Consider the following 15,261-nt stretch of genomic DNA (forward strand, 5'->3'; position numbering starts at 1 on the left):
ACTGCTCTGCATACTGAAGCCCTAATTAGTGGTAATAGATTGGACATCACCTGCTGATGGGAAGTAGGGAATAAATCCTTTGTTTTTCTTCACTTCTGTGCTTGGCCTTTGCTTGTGCTTTAGTAAACTGCCTTTCTCTCGACCCACAAGTTTTTTTCCTATTTCTTCTCCCCTCCCATTGTGCTGGGGAGGGGAGTGATAGAGCAACTTTGTGGGTACCTGGTGTCCAGTCGGGGTCAACCCCCCGTAATTCTTTTTGGTGCCCTACTGTAGCCCCCCTACTACCGAAACATTGCCATGCAAGCCTAATATAGACTTGGCAGACATAAGGATGAAACAAATGGAGATGATATGCTGCAGCCATGGTTGTAGCTCTCCCTTTTCTTTCTTTCTTTAAAATCTGCACAACAAGCTAACATTGTGTGAAGACCAAAAGCCAGATTCTAACACTGCTTGCTTCCCTCCTCTTCCCTGTTGAAGTTAGGTCCTCCTTAGCCTACAGGGAGGACAGAAATTGGCTCTGAATATTTAACTTACTAGGGTAAAGCTTCAGTATTTTCATTAAGCATGTGGGAAGGATGCTACAACCTGATTTGGATCTCAGTTACAAAGCACCAGTTCTTGAGCAAGTCCATTGTGGCTGAATTTATGCATATGATCTTGTGTGTTTTATTGGATGAATCATCTGGCCTCAAGTGTAGTTAGCATGCAGGGGAAGAGGGGTGTAGTTATTCTCAGTAGCTGTTGTGGTTTTTGTGTTGCTCCAACCAGAAGAATAGAAGGAAGGAACTTGGTAAGAGCAGGTGAGAGGGAAGGAGAAGCCGAACCAGCCTTTGTAGAAGCTGGCTGCAAGTGCTCAAAATCAGTGGGGTTTGTCTCTGTAGGACTTTCCAGGTTACGAATATTTCAAAGCACTTCTTGGGCCACTACATAAAGGTGAATTCTTAAACTTGCGCTGAGATATTTCTGGTTTCTGTGTGTTTGATCACCCAGTTCAGTTAAATGGAGTGTAAGTGAGCTGGGAAAGAATTCTGAATGTGATTTTCAAAGGTCTTTTTTGTAATAATTGCTGTACCAAATTATTACAGTGTTCGTGTACCAAACTGCTTCCTGCTGTACAGCTGGTGTTAAGGGACAGTGTTTAACATGTGATTGTGAGAGAACATGGGAGATGTCCACTTGAGGAATGTAGTTGCTCAGTCAGCATTTTATCTGGGGTCCTGAGGAAGTCATCCCAAGTATTTCAGTGATGCCTGTGGGTTCTCATGGCTGTAAGTAGGTAGGACCTGGGTTTTAAACCTTCTTAGGTAAAGACTGCTTCCAGCAACCCTTCAGCAGTGCTGAGACCCAGGCTTTGGGATTAAACTGGGGAGGGAAGAGTGTTGATTCTTCAGTGATCTTACTTCCCATTGCACCTTGTAGTCAGCAGTTGAGACCTTGCTCTGATTTCACACTTCTTCTCTGTGAGATATGACAGGTTGTGACACAGGCCAGCTCAGATGAAGTGCAAGAAAAGGTCAGCTGGTTTGAGTTACAGCACGTGAAGTAATTGGATAGCAGTTACTGGATAGCAGATATCCAGTTGCAGTGGCTGGAGTGTGAGATGTAAACCCTTCCCTGGCCTCCTGGCCTGCTGGGTTGGGGAAGTGTTCTGATGAACTCTCCTTGCAACCAAAGAGTTTGTGTGACAATCCTGCTCAGCTTCTTGCTTCCTGAGGAACAGAAATACTTCACAGATACTCTACCAGTGCTGAGATAAAGCCACAGGACACTTGTTTCTTTAGAATTTTCTTCTGACTTCAGCTTGCGTTTCCATGCTTCTGGCTGTGAGGCAACACTCCTGTAGGAATAAAAATCCTGAGGAGAAAGCCACCATGCTTGTTGCAGCATGTTTATCCTAGACTGCACCGTTTTGCTTTGTAAATCAATACTAGTTGACATTTGTGGTCACTTTGTGTTCTGTAAAAACAGTAAAATGCATTTCTGAATCTGTGTAGCTACAGCTAGTTTTGTTTATTCCGCTCCAGAGGAAAAACCTTTTAAGTATCATGGGTCATGACCACATTATATGGTTTGCCTTAGCTGTCCTGCATGACTTCATCTGCTGTGTGAACATATGAATGGTTTAGTCTGGGAGACTGAATCTGAGAGGTGGGCAGAACACTTCCTAGAGAATCTGTGGATACATGGTGACATGTATGTTGTTAAAATCTGATATTTAAGAATCCTTGAAATAAGAGCTCGAGCAGCTTGGCGGCTTGTTTTGCAAACCAAAGTTTTTGAGAATTGTGCTTATGCCTGGTAAGCAGATTCAGTATTTTTGCCATTGATTTCTGTGCTGGTTTAAAATTTTAGATACTCCTTGAGTTCTTTGCTGTTGGTCTGATTCTTTGGCCTACGACAGCTGAGTATCCCTTGTATGCAAGGATTGCTTAAACTGTCACAGTGTGAATTTTTTTAAAGGACTGATGTTCAGTATTTTAACGAAGTGTAGGTTTCTTGAAAGGGTTTGTTTCTGGTGCTCCATGCCCTTTGAAACTCAGGGCTAACCTAAGTGCTTGGGCTAATCTAAGCAAGAGTAGGTCACTGCAAAAGTTGCATGCTTGTGTAGTCTTTCTACCTCATGGTTAGTTCTGTTTTTTCTGACCTGTTGTCATCCTACTGTGGCTGAGTGGCTTCACTGGTGTGGGTTTTCCTGTTAATGTGCTGGCTCTGCTTTTCTACTTAATGTGAAAATCACTGGTAAATTTGCACCCATGTATTTTGAGAACCATCTGTTTTGTCAGCTGCTCAAGAGGATGTTTTCTTAGTGCACCTTGGTCTAGTTTATATGGTGTCATCGCTTTAGAAGCTTGATTTTGTGCATTTTCTAAGTGTGGATTGCTCAAAGCTGTCCTGCTTTACAACAGCAGGCTGCTGCTGTGACCTCAGTACTTCTAAAAAGGGGAGGAAAAAAGAAATATTGACGTTCCCAGTGACACTAGCTTTCTTTTGCCTGATTTTCTGAGACAATGTCTTTGCAGTCACTGCTTCTTAATGCGACTATTTAGACCTTGTGTGAAAACCTTCATTAGGATATTCGGTCTCAAAATTCACTTAGAGTCTCTGGAGACTTGTGTGTTTGATGTAAAAATAACCAGCCATTTCATTGAGATCAGAGCCTTCAGAATATTTTAATTAAGCACATCTGAATAAAATTAAATTACTCTCCAGGTACACATTCTTTTAGCGAAGTGGAAAATACTCTAAGCTGTAAAGTTGACTTCTTCCCTCCTTTTTCTTCCCTGTTCCCTCATTTGAAAGTGCAAACGAATATCCTGTATGTAGTAATTCTGAGAAGAGATCTGGGCAAAGAGTGATCCTTACAGAAGAATTAAATACTGTCTTTTAAGACAGCTTGTGTGAGAAGCTTCACATAGAAAATTGAAGAGGAAAAATTAACCTTGGTATTCTGCCTTTTTAAAGAGGCTGTGTGTATTAGTTGTTTAGCAGAGGTTGTTTCATGTTGGAGTAGCACTTGTGGACTCTAATCATCTTTTGTGATGCATGACTTGGGAAACCGTGGAGGAGAACCTGTTGTTCTCCATGTACTGTGTTAAAGAAACAGTATAGTCTCCAGGACAATCTGTTTTTTTCACACCTGTAGGCTGGAAAAATGAAGAAACTCTTGTCACCTCCATGAGCATTCTCTCCTTTAGCTGTTTCTAAAGCACTAACCAAGCTATGGCCTAGCTGAGAATTGACAGTTGAGTAGCTCATGGTATTGATGGAGTCTGGAATGTGTCCTTGACTGTTTTAAGATTAGATAATCTCAGAAATAAGGCAATAGGCAATTAGGAAGCTGTAGGTGTAACTGTGTGTTTTTCCTTTGCCAGGCATCTCCGATGAGGACATCATCAATGTTACTCTCCCCACTGGTGTGCCCATACTTCTTGAACTTGATGAGAATTTGCACCCTCTGGGCCCTCACCAGTTTCTGGGTGATCAAGAAGCTATCCAAGCTGCCATCAAAAAAGTGGAAGATCAAGGGAAAGTAAAATCTGTTGAGAAGTAAAATGTCACTGACTAATGAAGCTGTGTTCAAAGTGTGGTAGTAAGTGACAATGTATGTATGACTGCTGGGTTGTACTGTGTGAATGTCTCAATTTCAGGCACTAAATAATTGGAAGGGACAATTGTTGAGTCTCAGGTTGATAGCTTAACCCTTTGCCTTTTCGAAAACTGGACTTTAGATCACAGCATGAGGTTATCAATACTGAAAAAAGAAATGAAGAGATGATTCAGGTAATGGAAACTTGTAAAGCAGTCTGCCCCAGATCTGGGACTGAGGATGGCCCAGTACAGAAAAAAAGGTGTGTTATTGTTGTCCACCAACAATCAGTCCTAATCTGTTAAGGAGAAAAGCACCAGCTTACTGGACTAATTAAGCTAAAACTTTCTCACTGACAAAGTGGCACCAGATAACTGTTATCAACTGTGATTCTTCTGTGTCAGTGGCAATGACAATTTGTTGTGGATGGATTTCTCTCAGTCTTTCTGAATACTTCCAGTTGGACAACTCTCTGCCTTTGTTATTTTGAATCTTCCATGGCCAGTTCACGATCCAGAGAATTTTGTAGACATGTTCTGACTGTTAGTTATCCTATTTGTCTTTTGTTACACTATATTCCATTTTTTCAAAGGACTCTAGATGGAATTCCTTTTCCTCCACTACCTTTGCAAAGCCTAGCATGACTGCATTTTCCTGGCTTGCAATAATAGCATCTAACTCAGACTTAAGAACACAAAAGAAGCACAGAGGTTTCCTGCTTAGTGTTTAAGTTATAATGAAGCTCTCAGGGACCTGAATACCTTTGAAACACTTCTGTAACATTTAACTCAATAAAACTGGATATAGGAACACCCCCCCCACAAGCTTTCCTGAGTTGCAAAGATATCCTGATAAATATGTTCTACAGTAATATTACTGTGGCATTATCTGTATCAAATTCTCTGAAGGGCTGGAAGAGATGTATGAGGCAGGTAAGAAGTGTTACTGGGTGCAGCTCATTCAGCCATGGTGCTTGTAGGGAAGGATATTCTGCCAAGCCTGAAAGTGTTCTCCAATAAACCTCTCCTCACAATCATAGCTTGATTCCTGCTGAGTGTGGCCTTGCTGTTGTTTGGCACTGATTTTGACCAGTTCACACTGTGGTTGGATGTCGTGTAGCTCTGATGTTCTCTTTATGTACACAAGCATCGGGGTAATTCTACTTTTGAAGACTCACTCTTAATCTTACCTGCAAATATGATGCTGTTACTAAAATTTATATCTGACCCACTGTCACAACACCTGAGCATCTTGATTCTGACCTCGCATACTGGCATGGGTGTCATTTGTGTGTGTGCTGTTAGAGCTGAATGTTCTCAGCATGGCCCAGGTACAAATATTGATGTTAATGAGAATTTCCTTGATATGATGATAGTATAAACTTTTACAGTCCTAGGGTAGCTGCTGCTTTGCAGTGAGCAGCTCTGTAAACTCACTTTGTGAGAGGATGTTTTTTTGTTTTGAGGAAAGTAATGTGACAGTGTGGTATGCCTCTGACAGTCTTCCTGACACGTGGAGCAAGGCTTTCCGGGTCTGATGCCAGGTCAGAGTAGTGTAGCACATAGTTCATAAAAGATTTCTTGCTAGGAGGCAGTTTCTCTTGCATGAATTATGCTTGGGCTTCTCTTTGGTTTTGTTTTTGTAGCCCCTGCAGTATGAACAAAGTTACATGTTTCTCTTTTGAACGTAAAGCTGGTAGGTTTCCTCTTTCTTTGTACAAGAAAGGGTTTTTCAGTGTTTGTTTTGGGGTTTTTTTTGTTGTTTTATGTTTGTTTGTTTGTTTGTTTTTTCTCTGAAATATTGTTAGCAGCTTCTCTGCTTCTTTATTTGATACTGACTTACTCCTTTATGGGTTTTTAGTTTTCTGTGTGTAGAGTAACTCTGAATCTTAGTTGATACTTTACAAGTCAGTGTGACAGAGTTAGATTGTTGATCAGCCAGTGTTCACCTGTGAATGCCCTGGAAGGGCCTCTGGCACTCAAGTGATTACATTCTTCCCCAAACATTATATAAAGTTTACTATCAAGTAGAAGTTACTGTAGACTTGTAAACAAGACTAGCAGAGCCACCTGTTGTCAGTGGGAACTGCATGCATCCAGATATGAGTGTACAGGCCATGTCCATATCCCTTTGGCATTGTGGTATCGCAGCGTAGAACTTCTTCAGGACTTGATGTGCAGCTGGAATATATGTGGAAATTAAACCAGCTGAACTGGGAGATATGCTCTCTCTTCCCCTTCTCTTAGAGAACCCATGCTCTCTTCTGGGCCATGGAAAGGTGAGGTAGACAGGTAAATTTGGAGAGCATTATTATTTCTTCTTGCAGCTGAATGGATAAAATTGATCAAAACATCCTTTCAGAAGAGTCATGGGCAGTAAGAAGAGAACACTAATGTGATGTTTTCAGGTGATGCTGTTTTTACAGTGCTACTTAAGATGTGAACAGTGATAGTGCCCTGGGAAGTTTGACTTTGATTTTGACTCCAGAGTGATGACAATTTTACATGCACATCTGGCAGCAATAACACCTCGCGAAAGTATCGGATGGAACCAACTGGGGATTTCATTGTTCTCCTTAAGATTATTTTAACACCTTGCAATGCTTCCTTCTGAATAGCCTTTTAATTAAAATCCTGATTCATAAAACATGTATATTGAAGAACAGAAACCACCTTCCATCAACAGTGGCATAAAGATTGTTGATCTTCAGGCATAGCTACATGAGAGGGAGACGTGAGAGTCTTGCTGGTGACTTTAGAGATCAGTGGTTGGGAAGCATTTTCCCCATATTTGAGTATGCCTCAAAATCCTATAAGGTAACTGATGTTTTTACAGTTAACATAATAGATGGGTTAATTTGGTTTGTTTATGTATTTTTAACTTGTGGTTCATAGCAGTAATAAATCTAGATCCTCTTGAAAACCTTTGTAAATATGGAGGAGCTGGCAAGTTCTTTCTAGCGCAATAAATTCATCTGAAAATAGAATTCAACTTGACTTCAGTCTTTTTTTCCTTCTACTCCCATCCCCTTTGTCTCCTTTTCAGGGCTGATAACTGAATAAAAGTGACCTTCAGGGTTCCAAAACTCCTAAAACTGTTGTTGTTTGCACATCATCCTTCAATTAGGCTAAAATAGTGTTAGAGCCAACGTACCTCAAGTTTACATGTAAATAATTGGGCTGGAGGGAATACATACCTGTTCCAACATTTAGTTCCGGTACAGTGAATCTAAACAAATGCTTGCTGTTCCCCATGCTTGCTTTTCACTTTAATAAGAAGCATTACGTTTTGATGATGTGTTTAAAACTCTAGCCTCTGGAGACCAAGTCAGCCCCTTCACTTTGCAAAGTACTCTGGTGCCAAGCAGAGTTGTAACTGGAATGACAAGCACAAGGAACTACAAGCCTGCTGAGGGCTGTCTTTTGTTACTGACCTTCACACAGAAGGCCTTGGATGCTGGGGTAATGGGAAGCAGTGTGAAGGTCCTAAAAGTTGAATATTCAGATAGAAGTGGGAAGACACAGCAGTGTGGCTCAAAATGAATACATACTGAAGAAACCAATACTGGTCTTGTGATTGTGTTGAGAGTGAGTGGGGAATGGAGCAGATCTTTCTAAGCCATTTGTGTACTGATATTTAACACTTTGCAGTTAATGTGGCTGCCAGCCAATTCAAAATTCTATTGGTGTTTTAAGGTGCATTCCACCCTTTCCCCCAGTCACCTTTGGTACTTTTCTCTGCCTTTGTAACACCTCAGATTGTTCCAGAGTTGTGTCCACTGTTTCCTGTGCTGGGAGAAAACCACCCGAAGACTGGCTTGGTTTCAGTCCACCATACTTTTGTGCCAAGGAATTTGCTTTGAACTTGCTCTACACAGCCTGAGGAGAGACTGTTTCTACCTGGTCACACTTTCAAAATTCACACTTCAGGGTTTGTTTTTTTTTTTAATGGAAATTTTAGTCTGTGGTAAGTCTGTGGAAAGTGTCTGAGTGCCAGCTGAATATTAAACTGATCTGGCTCTGCCTCCACAAGTTTATGATCACCCTGTTTTGGAGCTGCTAGTTCTCAAAGTCCATAATAAATGACACTTGCCTTGTCTGTCTTCTGTGCTAGTGCTACCATCTCCTCAGTCTTAAATTCCCATGGGAAGGAAAGGAAGTTGACATGACAACTCAGCTGCTCAAGAAAGTTCAGAGCTAGGTAGGAACAGACTAGTGATTCAAATGAAGAACTGCAGAAGGATTTGAAAAGAAGGCATCTCCCTTTGAGAGCTGTGCCAATCAGGTGTTGCTGCCTCTTCCTTGTATTATGGTGGCCGAAGGTTCTGAAGGTGGGTAAATACAAAAGGAATTGAGCATCACATAGAGAGCAGAATGGCTGTGACATGGCACTACTCCCTCCTGCTGCCCTATTAGCTTGTTAGTCAACACCCAGGCCTTCCTGGGGCTATTCTAGCAGAATTTAGCAGCCAGGTTGTGTCCCAACTCTACAGAAGGAAGGGGGAGAGGCTCCCTGTTCTGGTTCTTCCTGTTATGCTGACAGAGCAGGGGAGGGCAGCAGATACCAGGCTGTGGATGTTGCTGTGCTGTAAAGTCCCACCCAGTGCAATGAAGAGGTCTGAAGATGTCTGATGGCTGTTTTGAAAAGGAGTGGGCTTTGACCCACAGCTCAGTTGGAGATAGTAATGTAGATGCTGCAGTTACTCTATCAGGCTCCAGAAGGCAGTCCTCACAGGACCCCTGGCAAGCATATGCTTCATTTAAAATAGCCATGTTTTTCCTCGGGTCTCCTTCAGCTCCCCCTCAGCACGGCATGTATTTCCTCACCTTCTGTCTGGCATTTGCTTGAAAGTATTAGTACATGTTAATTAGGTGGAAGAAATTCTTGCTTTCTCTTCTAGAAAAGCAGTATAAGTCCAGTGACAGCACATGCTTACGTTTTGGTTGCTGTTGGCCTCAGAGAAGCCAGGCAGGACTTTGCTGCCATCTGCCGTGTTGGTCATCTCTAGCTATTTGGAGCAAGCAAAAAAATGTATACACATGAAGCACCCTGCTGCTGCCAGAGCTGTTTAGTGGAAGTGCCTGTTTCTTTTAACGAAGGACATTTTTTTTCTTGTTCCCAGTGATAATCTAGCAGAAGTGCTGGAAAGTAGGAATATGCATGCGCAGTGAATCCCATAATCTAAATTTAGGATGCTTTGCTGAGGAGTTAACCACCTAGTGAATCCTGCTTTCCTGACAGACACTTGTCAAGCTCTCAGTAACTCTAATGTACTGTAAGTAAAGCTGAGGTTGTTCTCTAGGTTGTATCTGTGGCTCTTTGACTGTTCCTGAACTCCACAGATTTTTTTTTTTTCTGGGATCGCTCTGGAAGACAGTGATACTGGCTATGATAGGAGTGAGAAAGCAGGCATAAATATTCATAATTGTCCCTAAAGGCTCTTACACAAATTGCAGCTGTAGAAATGCAATTGGACAGCAGGGGGGGCAAGTGCATTGTGGTAAGTGTATGCGAGAAAATGGGACCAATTTTACACTCCTGTGTGCATATAGGGACAGCAAGCCTTAATCAGCCTCTCCTGAAAGACAGCACATTTTATCTCTGCCAATGCCACCCTATAGTTTATGGTGTGAAGATGACAGTTCTGGTGTGGAATAAATTGCAATCATCATCTAGGGTCGCTTGTACAGACTGTCAATTAGTCCTGCTTTTGTATTGCATCAGCAGCTTCACTAGAATAGTCAGTGTTGCATGAGAGAAGGAGCACATGCCAAATAAATAAAAAAAAACAAACCAGAACTTGGAAGGGGCCTTGGATTTCAGGAATCTGGCTTCAGATACTCTTGTACCAATTTTTTCAAAGGACAGTGCATTCTTCTCTCTCACCTGTTAGAGTTTTCCAGATGAGGAGATACCCTCAAAGTGCTTTATATCCCATTGTCCTCTAGTTCCTTATTAGCTGCTCTGTCCTTCCCTTCTGCCACCTTAGTAACTCAAATTCCACAGCAGCTTGGATTTTGGGACTGTTTTCTCAGCTTGGAAAACGTTAATCAGATTTGGTCAGAATCCACCTGAAATACTGGCATCTTTTTTCAGAACAGGACATAAATTAAAAAAAAAAAGTGAACACCAGCAAGTGCCAAAACATTTTCCATAGAAAGCTGCTGTCTATGTAATAAACAAATGCCAGTTATCTGAAGACTCACATAGTCCTTCACATTTGTTTGAGGAGTCACCACCTGGCTCTCAATGGTCCCATTGGCTACTGTATTTCTCACATCTTCTCAAGTCTGTGGTTTTGTCCTGTCCCCTGATGTGACCCTCCCCTAAATTTCTACATCCAACCACAAAGTAGCTCATCCAGCAGCTCCCATGCAGCCTTCTTCCATGACACCTTCTTCAGTGGTGTGCCCTGCCAGCTTCAGAGCTACTTATAAGAGGTGCATAGGTAGGAGGAGACAGGGTCAAATGTGGAATAGGTCTAAGAGGGAGATACATCTGAAAAAGCCTGAGAAGTGCTGTGCTGAGGTGTGGATTTCCAGCTGGATTACATTTTATGTTTTACAGTCCTGTCTGTATTCCTGTGCTGCACAGGGGAAAATGAGGATTTTTATATTTTAGCTGGAAAAAGCCACCCACATGAGAGAAATATTGTGACCTGTGTTCCTCTTAATAATTTTTATCTCCTTGTTCTGTTCTTTCTGTTATTTCAGTGAAACTCTCTCCCACCAGTGGATGCTCATGCACAGCATTTTTTTGCAGCTGACAAAGGTGGAGCTACTTGCATGGCAGGTCTATTGGAGGTAGTAGAAGGGTACTATGACTTGATGGGCTATTGCAGTGGGTTTCTGTTGTGCTTGGGCCCAGCAGTGCTACACAACCAATGAGTTTTTACTGCTGTGACTTGCCAAAGACTAGTCTGTGCCTCTGCCACTGCTGGTGAGATTTGTGGTTGTTCACCACCTCATGGATCAGGTCTTTTGTTAATGATATACCTAAAAAAAAACCATCATACAGGCGCTACTTGATGTTAATTCTTTCAGGGTCCAAGGGTAGTGTGCCAGGATTGAAGAAGAATTGGTTGAACTAACAAATGGAAAAATCCATTACAGAAATATTAGGGGTGCTATATTACATATGCTTGTACTCTGAAAAGGATAAGCTAAGAACTGTCAAAACACTGTGCAATCTCTTTTGCAGTTTTATGTAGCTTTGATTTGGTTTTCAAGGGAGATGAGAAAAAAGGCTGGTTCATAAAGCCTGGTTATTTGGTCTTGGTTCAAAAGGTGCTTAACAGCTTTGCCTCCTATGTCCCTGTTTTTAAATGTGTTACGCACAGTAATTTCCACTGAACTCAGCATTTTTGTAAAACCAGGTCACTTGAAGAGCTGCCTACTGCGTGTTGAGAGTGGGAATATGTGATTTTGTCCAGCTCTCCAGGACAGCGTGGGGGAAAAGGATGGGGGAGGTCCAGTTGCTAGACAAGTTGCTTAGCCCTCATTGTGTTCAACATGTCCACTGATGACTGCAGAACTCCTGACCGAAAGCACAATAGTGGATCTAACTCTTAGCACTCACGTTTTGCTGTGTTCACCTTGGTTATTATAGCCTGGCATCCTGATCCTTGTTTTCCTGGCAGCAGAAAGTGTGAGTCCTGCTGACTGCAGAGGGAGAGGGCCAGACTTTCCACAAACTCTTTTTTCCCCTGGATGCAGAAATAAAGAGCAGACTTTGAAATGCAACCTTCATATCTTGTCAGCATGTTTCTTGCTAGGTTCCTGGGAGGGCCCTTAAAGACAGCAGCCTGGATGGACAGACAGGAAGAGGGCTAGACGTTGCAAAGCCTGAATAATCCTGAATTCTAACCTCGTCATCAACCTAATGGAGCTCTGAGTAATAAAATGAGGTTTCTGAGAAAGCTTGAGATTTCTGCCTCACCTTCTATTTACGAAAGTTTTGTGCTTTTTAATTTTGCAATGTGCTTAAAAGATTCATTGTTTTTAAAATGGAGTTTCTTGTCCCTTCACCCATGCACATGTGGCCCCAGCACCCCAAATGCCACTGTAGCCTTTGCCTTACTTTGTGAGAGGATGTGTCATGATCATGTCAACAGTCACCCAGTCTGCAGATATACTGCTGCTCAGTGAGCAAAAAGAGGTTTTGTATGGGCCCCTGTAGGTGAGTGAATAGCACAAGAAACACTCTGGGGTGTAATGAGCATGACAGAAGAGTGGACAGAATCCATGTCCGTGTTTCTCACCTCTTGATATCAAAATCACAGTCTCCCTGTTGCAGCAGTGGTGGCCCCAGTTCTGGCATTAGAGATCCCTGTGGGCAGACCAGAGACAGACCAGTCTGGTGTGGCATGATGTTTGTTTGTATAGTTATAAGCTGTGTGCAGTGATCCTTTCCAGGAGGACTTCTGCTGAGGCAGAAGTGTGTGTTGCCCACTGCCCCTAGGAGTCAGAGATCCCTGCAGCCATGATGAAGAAATCCATATATTCTTACTGTATTTGCGGCCCCTCATTCTTACTACAGGAACTGTAATAATAATTTTTTAAAATGTAAAAATTGTAGAGATAAAGCTCAGAAGTCTTCAGTGGCAATTTACCTTGCATTGGTAGAATCGTGCTGTAGGTGCCAGCTGGTGTCTCTTCCAGAGTTCATTCATAAAAATAAATGTGTGTCCGAAAACAGCCCACAACTGGCCAGTCTGACCACTTCCAGCTGTGCAACAGTCATGAAGATCATTCTCACAAGTCTTTGTAATGCTGTTGCAAATGACCAGGAACTTTTTCAAGCTCAATTTAAACAACCATGATACAAATTTAGAACTGGAGGAAGACTCTGCCTTTTTTGATGCAGCACTTCGGGGCATGTTCCTGATGATACTGTTTTCCTCACCTAGGGAGACTGATGGAACAGGCTTTAACTCATCTCTTTGTGCATCTCTGCAGTATAATATCCCCATTTGAGCAAGGCCCTCCCTCCCTTGGCTCCCTTTATTGACAAGAGGGACTAACCGTCCTTTTTAGGATGTGAGTCATCAGACCTATTTTAGACATTTCATTTAGGTGAGATTAATGGTGGCTTCCCACTATTTGCTTCTCTCCAGCGACTCAGGGAGCTCCAGTGTGACTCCAGTGCGAGCTCCAGTCTGATTTAGGATGTACTTTACAGAAGCCTGTATCTGCAAAGAAGCATCACCATGCCTGATTAGACCTAGTTTCAGAGTTGATTTTGATAGGTGATACACATAGCATGCAACAAAACCATGGATGGCTACATTTATGCTCTATTTTGTCATTTACCCCAAAGCTGGATTTTGTTGTTGATAAAGATGATGACCCAGCAGACTTTGTGTCGTGTGTGACTTCAGCTTCTCTTCCACCCCATCCAGGGCCATGGGGCCAGCTTTGAGTATGCCTTGCAGCTTCATATGCTTCCCATGACCCTCCTCCTGGTTCCAGGCCACGATTGCACAAGTGAGAAGAATTATATTAGGGTAAATACAGTGTGACTCAGGAAAGAAACAGAGCCACATTTTTTCTTAGACAGTCAAACGCTATACAGGATTTTGTTTTTTGTTTACTATAGTCTCCAGCAAGTTGTGCTGGAGAGATGGGTCAAGGTGGAGGAAACTGGGCTCTTTTATTGTTGAAGTGTTAAATATTTTACAGAATTATGGTGTTGAAATCTGCAATCTGAACAGTTGTCAGAAAGTTCAGACCTGCATACTTAGCTTCCAGAAAATGCCCACATGAATTTCTCTTATTGAAGTGGAGCAACCACAAGGGAAATTCTCAGGACAGACAATTTCAAATTCTAAATAGAAATGTAACAGGAAATTAAAGTAAAAAGGAAAGACCTATGACCAATACTGACAAAAAAAATCATTTGACCAGTGTCTAGATTTCAGCTTCATAGCAAACCTAGGCAAACCACCAAGAAATATGTTTTTGTTATGCTTTTCCAGTTATGTTTCTCAAGCTCAAATCACTTGAAGTAAATAAAATGGACTCAGGAAATTAGTGTAGTATGGTTTTATTGATGCAATTGTAACTGTAAGACATACTTTACAGTATTAATGTCAACATCCAATCATTACTTTGCAAACAGTTTAATTGGATGCATCTGATAATTAAGAGCTCAGTTGTGACCCCGTTGATCCCTTCAGAACTGCTTCCTCTATGCAGCTGAGCCTGTGAGTGGCTGTTTGTGTTTGGTGTGTATGTACAGGTAAGAGAGATTTCAAATGATTAAAGCTCAATTCTTCCTGACAGCAATGTCTCAATTGTCTTTTTGGTGATTTTGTTTTTGGAAGACAGTGGATTGATGACATTAATGAACGAACATTCACAAGCTGCCCTGTGTCCATCCATGACTTGACTGTAAAAGTAACTTCTTACAAAGAGATGAGTCTTCAGCATCGGGTCACTAATACTCTGGATCTTTAGAGTTCATAAAACATGTATGGCAATGTTGCCACATGCACAGCACCACTAAATAATGACACTGGTGACCTAAAAATACAATGGAAAGAGAAAATTAGAATTACCTCTATTTGCAAGCCTGAGAGAAAAAATAATACCATTGCAAGCTTACTCTCTATCTGTGCTTCCTTCTAGAGTTAATATTTCTAGACATTCAATACTAGAAAATTTTTGAAATTAAAATTCTAGGCTATAGTATGTGAGTGCACACCCATATATATAAATACGCGCTTTGTCTTATATATAACAGTAACTGTAATGTAGGATTGTACATCCTGAATACACTACTGTTCCTCCACTAAAATTGCCTGGTTTTCTGTGTTTGTGCTCTTATGAGATCCCACCTGGAGTACTGCATCCAGCTCTGGGGTCCCCAGCACGGGAAGGACATGGACCTGTTGGAGTGAGTCCAGAGGAGGCCACCAAGATGATTAGAAGGACAGAGCACCTCTCCTATGAGGAAAGGCTGTGAGAATTGGGATTGTTCAGTTTGGAAAAAAGATGGCCTGGAGGTGACCTAATTACAGCCTTCCAGTACCTGAAGGGAGCCTACAAGAAAGATGGAGAGAGGCTATTTATTTACAGGGACATGTAGTGACAGGACAAGGTGCAATGGCTTCGAAAGAATAGGTTTAGATTATATACTAGGAAGAAATTCTTTGCTGTGAGATTGGTGAG

General features: G+C 41.9%; 2 protein-coding genes across 4 annotated transcripts in view; one reads left to right on the forward strand and one right to left on the reverse strand.

The window, feature by feature from the left end:
* Positions 1–7,081, forward strand: part of BPGM (bisphosphoglycerate mutase) — a 38,133-nt gene extending 31,052 nt beyond the window's left edge. For all 3 annotated transcript variants that reach the window (XM_027699752.1, XM_027699751.1, XM_027699753.1), the window contains one exon: positions 3,876–7,081. In XM_027699752.1, coding sequence (XP_027555553.1) covers positions 3,876–4,054 — 179 coding nt within the window. In that variant the 3' untranslated portion in view covers positions 4,055–7,081. The remainder of the gene's footprint in view (positions 1–3,875) is intronic.
* Positions 1–15,261, reverse strand: part of LOC113975574 (aldo-keto reductase family 1 member B10-like) — a 307,380-nt gene that overhangs the window by 28,241 nt on the left and 263,878 nt on the right. The gene's annotated exons all lie outside the window — the stretch shown is intronic.

The sequence above is a fragment of the Neopelma chrysocephalum genome, unplaced genomic scaffold, assembly GCF_003984885.1.
Source record: "Neopelma chrysocephalum unplaced genomic scaffold, ASM398488v2 Primary Assembly neopelma1_139, whole genome shotgun sequence".
NCBI lineage: Eukaryota > Metazoa > Chordata > Aves > Passeriformes > Pipridae > Neopelma > Neopelma chrysocephalum.